General features: G+C 35.8%; 1 protein-coding gene across 50 annotated transcripts in view; it reads left to right on the forward strand.

Annotated features, from left to right (window-relative positions):
- Positions 1-7737, forward strand: part of LOC106872181 (membrane-associated guanylate kinase, WW and PDZ domain-containing protein 1) — a 668717-nt gene that overhangs the window by 238552 nt on the left and 422428 nt on the right. For all 50 annotated transcript variants that reach the window (XR_016241362.1, XR_016241361.1, XR_016241363.1 and 47 more), the window contains one exon: positions 7316-7429. Coding sequence is in view for 40 of the 50 variants with exons in the window: in XM_089350230.1 (XP_089206356.1) it covers positions 7316-7429 (114 nt within the window). In the remaining 10 variants the exon portion in view is untranslated. The remainder of the gene's footprint in view (positions 1-7315; positions 7430-7737) is intronic.

Here is a 7737-nt window from a genome sequence, read left to right on the forward strand (position 1 = left end):
CCTAGTCTCTTGCAATCAGAAATGCCATGAACAAGTGATGCATGGGCTATTGGAAACTTGTAGTTAATGACACTATCAGTCACTAATTGCAATGCAAAATAAACGAGGAGTCAGAGAGTGCAAACCTCTGCCAAAGCAATACCAACGTCCTTTCAATGGTTAGCCAGAGATGATTTTTAAAATGAGAATATCTGAAATAAACTTGACTGCTCTCACAAACGAGAATACTAAAAATGAACCTGACCGCGCTCAAAAATCAAGTTAAAAAACAGGAAAAATAATCCAGAATCTTTGTCTGGTACCGGATTGATCCCAAAATCTAATCAGTTTCTGTTAGTCACGAGGCCAAATATCCCTGAAGGTTTCATCCAAATTCATCCAGCGGTTCTTGAGATATCTTGTCCATGGACAGACAAACAAACAAACACAACTGAAAACAATACCGTCACCTTTGCTAAGGCAGAGGTAATAAATAAATAAATAAATAAATAAATAAATAAAGAGATGAAAGACAAGGTTGGTTGCAGGATTTGAACTCATAGCACAGGAGCCAGTCAGGCAGACCTGGCATCAACCTCTTTCGGATGGTACTTTTTACATTCCACCAGCACGGGAGCCAGTCAGGGGGCACTGGCCTTTGTAGATTTTTTTTTCCCTCTAGATGTAATATATCTTATTACATAATCCAAAGCAATACTCATCATATTGCTATGACTTGTTTCCAAGTTGTTTACTGAAATAGTAACAAATTAATTAGGTTTAAAGTGGAATACTTCAGAATCACTTCACTTGTATTCACTAACATAAACTACCTTGTGGTCTGCTCAATCAGGGGTTGATTTGGGGATAAACAACAACTAATCTGTTGTCTATGGTATCTGCTTCAGACTTAGATGGACTTAACTGATATTGAATAAATATGCCAGTGCTTCCTGGCTGCCCCCACCCCCATGCTGGTGGCACATAAAAAGCACTATCCGAATGTGATTGATGCCAGGCCTGTCTGGCTGGCTCCTGTGCTGGTGGCACGTAAAAAAGCACCATCTGAATTTGGCCAATGCCAGTGCCCCCTGGCTTGCCTCCATGCCGGTGGCACATAAAAAGCACTATCTGAATGCGATCAATGCCAGGCTGGCTCCTGTGCGAGTGGAACATAAAAAGCACCCACTACATTCTCAGAGTGGTTGGCGTTAGGAAGGACATCCAGCTGTAGAAACCTAGCCAGATCAGATTGGAGCCTGGTGCAGCTGCTGGCTCTCCAGAACTCAGTCAAACTGTCCAACCTATGCCAGCATGGAAAACGGACGTTACACAATGATGATGATAAATTGACAACCCTTTAAGTTGCTTCTTTGGTATCTTACCATCATCCCTTAGAATGTAGAAATGATCAGCCTAAATAACCTTTTATTTTTTAATTGGTGTAGTCATTTCAGTTGTGGCCATGCTGAGAAAGATTTAAAAGATATTGAAAGATTTAAACAAATTGATCCCCTTATACTTATTCTTAAGTATGGTACGCAGTCAGTTGGTCACTTTTGCCAAACCACCAAGTTATAGGAACATAAACAAACCAACACAGGTTGTTGATTACTGGACAAACACAGAGATAAAAAATATATATATAAAGAGATAATATATGCTGGTGGCACATAAAAAGCACCCACTACACTCATGGAGTGGTTGGCGTAAGGAAGGGCATCCAGATGTAGAAACCTTACCAAATCAGATTGGAGCCTGGTGTAGCCTCCCAGCTTGTCAGACCTCAGTCAAACCGTCCAACCCATGCCAGCATGGAAAGTGGATTTTAAACAATGATGATGATATGTATGTATGTATGTATGTATACACCCCCACACACACACAGAAATGACAGGCTTCCACAGTTTCCATTTACCAAATTCACTCACAAGGCATCGGATATCCTAAGGCTATCATAGAAGATACTTACCCAAGGTGTTGCACAGTGAGTTTGAACCTCCAGCCTTATGGTTGCAAAGCAAGCTTCTTAACCACACAGCTATCCTTGCACCTACAGGAATGAAAGATATAATAAAATATTTTTTCCAATTTCTTCCAAATCACTGCATTTATGTAATAAATAATTAACATTAAGCATATTAATACTTCTCTCTGTATCCTTTACTTGTTCATGTCTAGCACCTAGCTGCCATAGGGGCCTATTATTTCTCCACCTCTGAAAATACAATGAACAACATAAAATCAACAGTAATTATTTTGTATTACTAATTTAATTTCAAATCCTATCTGCCACAATGAAACAGTAATGTTTGTGTAGATGGTGTTCGACTTCCAGACACACTAAATTGATTATGTTGTGTTTTAAATATTTATTTATTTATTTAACGAGCTATCAGCCAAGGCAACATTAGATGGCATATTGAAGAAATAACCCGCATCCCCCTGATATGTGTTAAAAAGCTAGAGGCTTGTTCTCAGTCAAATTCATTAAGAAAAGAAAATTAGGTGATAATATTGCTTTAAAGTATGAGAGAAGGGAGACAGATGGGGTGGAGTAGAGAAAGACACAAACACAAACTAGGGAAGAGAAGCAATGACTAGTTCTATCATAAGTCAAAGATAGCAAAAGACAAAAAGTAAATTAATGTTTTGGTAATTAAATTCTCCAAGTCATAAGCTAAGAATTCCTGAGGAGATATTTTTTTGGTGAATCTTCTACTTTTAAGAATTCTCCTTCAAATGACTCAAGATTATAGCAAAGTTTATGTTTAGTAAACAGAAGTGAAGTGGTGATTGTCGAGTGTTTCACTTTAAATCTAATTAATTTGTTGCTGTTTCTATATATATTACTGTTAAATAACTACGTTGTGTATACATATAGATGTATATGGATGTGTGTATGTGTTATTACACACACACACACACACGTGTGTGTATATATATATGTGTGTGTGTGTGTGTGTGTGTGTGTGTGATATAATCTTAATAGCAAATCAGTTTATAATTGAGAAACCACACACTTATGTATAAATAAACATAGCTGTGGACAGAGCTTCTAATATATACCTTGTCACCTGGACAAAGTTTCTAATATACACTCAGGCACCCAATTTAAGTCCAGAAAAAAAAGCAATGTAAGCTATATATGCACCTAAGTGATGTCTAACTTTATAACACCACTTGAAGTCCTTTTAGGCTTCTTACCATCCATGAATGTCACTGTTAACTTTTCTGCTCTTTTCTTGTTTATGGCGCTTCCATGATTTTTAACTTTACATTTACTGTGTCTTCTGCATGTATTTTTGGTTATTATTACCGTAGTTCTTTACTTGCAGTACAGCTGCTTTAAATTGTTTCTTTTACCCTTTTTTTTTTTTTTTTGCTTGTCCAACCCATGCTAGCATGGAAAGCGGATGTTAATCGATGATGATGATGAAAGTTGTGGTGCATCTGCGCACTGTATGTTATACACATGTTAGAATTTTCATTGTTATGAATGGAGTGAGGTGGTATGGGCATGTATTGAGGAGGGATGAAGGGCATGTTCCGAAGAGGGCATGTTTTGGGGTAAATGGTGTGCAAATGCGAGGTAGACTGAGGAAAAAGTGAAGAGGGAGATTGGGAGGGTTGGTTTGAAAAAAGAGAACACCAAAAGCCAGGTGAGATGGTGTGAGGGCGGTTGCTATGGCATTGAAGTAGATCTGGCCATCCCCGTTAACGGGGACAAAACCTGGATTTAAAACACTGGATGATGATGATGATGATGATGATTTTGCTTAGTAACATTTCATGTCTTTACATTCTAGGTTCAAATTCTTATTTCTTTATTGCCCACAAGCAGTTCGGCAAAAGGGATGGATAGAACAAGTAGTAGACTTACAAGGAATAAGTCCTCAGGTCGATTTGTTCGACTATAGGCGACGCTCCAGTATGGCTGCAGTCAGATGACTGAAACAAGGAAAAGAATAAAAGAATAAAGGAATATATGTAGGCTGATATATGCACACACACACTTGTATACATATATCAGCACAGGCATGGCTGTGTAGTTAACAAGTTTGTTTCCAACCATATGGTTTAGGGTCAAGTGTCTTCTAGTATGGCCTTGGGCCAACCAAAGCCTTGTGAGTGGATTTGGTAGAGAGAAACTGAAAAAAAAATAACTTATTGTTTGTGTGTGTGCGTTTAGGGAACAGTTTTATGGTCTCCTTGTCTTGGTGTTGCCTGGTTGTTGCAAATAAGTGTCTTTATCATTCAGGCAGTGTTCTTCACCTTCAGTCTTCCATGGAAATCATTTCTGGTCATGGAGGAAGTATTACATTGTTTGGAAACAAGTGAGGGATGACAACAGGAAGGGTGTCCAGTTGTAGAAAATCTGCCTTAATGAATTCCATCTAACCCGCGCAAGCATGGAAAAGGAACATTAAAGCTATGATGTTGATGATGATAATAACGATGTTGGTTTTGAAAAGAATGCCAATTTACATAATCACCATTTTCCTAATTCTACTCTAAAAGCAGCATCATTGGCCATTATTGATGAATTTCCTTGAAATATTACTGGCCAAATCCTTTATTCCTGTCTGTTTTAATTATGGAGGTCAAAGGTTTGATTTGTCTTGATCTTTTTATTCCTTGTCTTTACCACAATCCTTCAATCCATAAAATTTATTTGTTCTTAAATCCCTTTGTTATCATTTTCTCATGCCTCTTCATTCCTGTCACTTCTGTTTAGCTCCAAATCAGCCACAAACAAGCCAACCAGGAGTTCAATTCTAGCCATTGACTATACCAGCTTTCTTTATGATTTATTTTATTTTCCATATAGAGTGTATTTAGAATTACATTATCCAGTGGATCCTTCAATTTTGAAGACATCAGAATGTAATTTAAAGGAGATTTAACTGTTATTTCTATTGGACTATGTGACTACATGGAAGCAATATGTGATAGAATAAGGAAGTAATATCTTTAATTTCTAACATATAACAATTTTCTCATAGCTTATCATTCTTGTTGTTTAGCTCTGGATTAGACATAATCAAGTATAAACTAACCAATGGGTCTGTCACATTTTAAATCATTAGGGCAATATGAAGGCTTGGGGCCTAGTGGTTAGGGTGTTGTACTCCCAATCAGATGATCATAGTTTCAATTTCTGGACCAGGTGATGCATCGTGTTCTTGAGCAAAACACTTCATTTCACATTGTCCCCAGTCCACTAAGCTATAAATGAGTTCCAGCAATAGCTGCAAAGTTAAATCTGCAATGGACTGGCATTCTATCCAGGGTGGTGGGTGGTGATGGGTAGCTGCTGTAATCTCACTCATTTAACTGCTATGGAAATCATGCCAAGCTCCCAACATTTTGAGTTCTAGGGCTTTTGACTAAGTCAAAATATGTAATTTAAAGGTTTAATGGAGGTTTCTTTATTGCCCACAAGGGGCTAAACATAGAGGGGACAAACAAGGACAGACAAAGGGATTAAGTCGATTACATCGACCCCAGTGCGTAACTGGTACTTAATTTATCAACCCCGAAAGGATGAAAGGCAAAGTCGACCTCGGCGGAATTTGAACTCAGAACATAACGGCAGACGACATACCACTAAGCATTTCGCCCGGCGTGCTAACGATTCTGCCAGCTTGCCACCTTAATTTACCTACTATTTCTGGCACGCAGTGTGACTGCATATAAGATATAATAGAACATAGAAAGTAATATCTTTAATCACCAACCGTATAAAGATCCAAAAGTGAACATTCAAAGTTAGAAAAAAAATAAAGACTATCTTTGTATGAAATTTAAATGATCATTAATGTTTATGTTCTTTATGTTTAAATTGAATATTTTCACACACTTTTTACAGAAGTCAAATTGCATTTATATAAAGAAGTAATTTTCTGGAAAATATTCCAAAGACTTTTGAATATTATCAATGTCTTAACGGTGCTTTATTAGAACCATTCAAAGAATTTAGATTTAAGACTTTCCTTCTATTTCCGCTTATACATGAATACTAAAAGTAAGGTGTTTTCTTGACAATTTTTGTACTTTTCCTTTGGTTCTTTGATCTAATCTGAAAATGATGATTCTTATTGAATTAACCAAAATTGTTTACCCCAGTTCTTTCTATTCCCCTTCTAATTTCCTTAGAGTCTCTCCCCACTCCTTTTTTTGTCTGGTCCCCAAATTCTCTATATCTATTTCTAAGCAAACTTTCTTGTTCTTTATCTTTTCACTGTTCCTTGCTATTTTGTCATTTCAAAATTTATTACCTACTTTCACTTTCCTCACACTATTCCTCCTCCTCCTCCCTCCCTCATATATATATATATATATATATATATATCAATGAAATTTCAACTTAGTCTGATTTTTATATTTTATTATTTGCAATTTTTACAGTTTCACTATTTTGAAATAAACTAGTACTTTCAGGCATTACACAATCATCAGGTTTATGTAGTGACAGCCATGTTCCACAATTTACAACTGTGTGTATGTATATATATATATATATATATATATATATATACAATTTAAATATAGGATAAAATCTTTATAAGAATTTATCAAGTAGTTAGCATGAAAAAACCTCATAAGGGAAAAATTTATTAATTATTCCCTATAAATATATTTATTTATATAAGGGCATTACTATACATAAATGCAAACTCCTATCGTGAGGCATTTATGTATAGTAATGCCCTTATATAAATATATATATATATATGTAATATAAATAATATATAAATATATGCATATATACATACATATATGTACATACCTACATATATATGTATATATACATGCATATATAGGTACAGGACATCAAAAAAACATAGATAAAATGAGAAACAAAAACATAGAAAACAAACTTTTTTCAAACAACGAAAAAACAAACAAATTGAGAAACGAGACAGACAATATAAAGAACATTCCCTTCATCAGTTGTCCCCTGTTTTATCCACTCTGCATTTTGAAGGTAAGGACAAGACGTGACTTCATTAAAACAGTTCTTCCTGCAAAGCAAATTAAATAAAATTTGGGATTTTTTGTGGAGGGTGAAAGTGGTAACAAAAACAGGACAGTGAGAACAAGACAGTAAAAACAAATGGTGAGGGTTGTTAAGCCAAGATGAGGTGAAGTGGTGATCGCTGGAAAAATGAGCTTTGAGCAGAGAGGGGCAAAAACACGTCTTGTCTTTAGGAAGGAAGTGGAAATATATATATATATATATATATATATATATATATATGTGTGTGTGTGTATGTGTATCATTTTTCCACTTTCATTCATAATAATCTTTTTTTACTTTCCTTATTTCCAGGTATGCTACCAAGAGATCTACGTCAATACCTGAACACTCGGTTTTTAAAAGGGTCAGTGGATCATGATCTGCAACAAACTATTCGGGATAATTTATACATGAGGACGGTACCATGTAAGTATATTATTTGATATCACTGTTTTCTTGTTGGCATCACTTGTTGTTACGTTCCTCTACATTCTGAATTCTGAGGTCAAATCCCGAAGGATGAGAAGCCATGTTAGAAGTCTGTGGAACTTCTAAAATCAAATATTACAGATATCGAAAGCATTATGTTTGTAAAATAATTTTGCATATATTCACAAATTAGTCATCTCTCTTTACATGTGTGTGTATGTGTGTGTGTGATCATCATCCTCATCATTTAGCATTTACCATGCTGGCATGGGTTAGACAGTTCAACTGGAACTGGCAGGCCAGAG

This window comes from Octopus bimaculoides, chromosome 4 (assembly GCF_046866305.1).
Source record: "Octopus bimaculoides isolate indiv1 chromosome 4, ASM4686630v1, whole genome shotgun sequence".
Taxonomy (NCBI): Eukaryota; Metazoa; Mollusca; class Cephalopoda; order Octopoda; family Octopodidae; genus Octopus; species Octopus bimaculoides.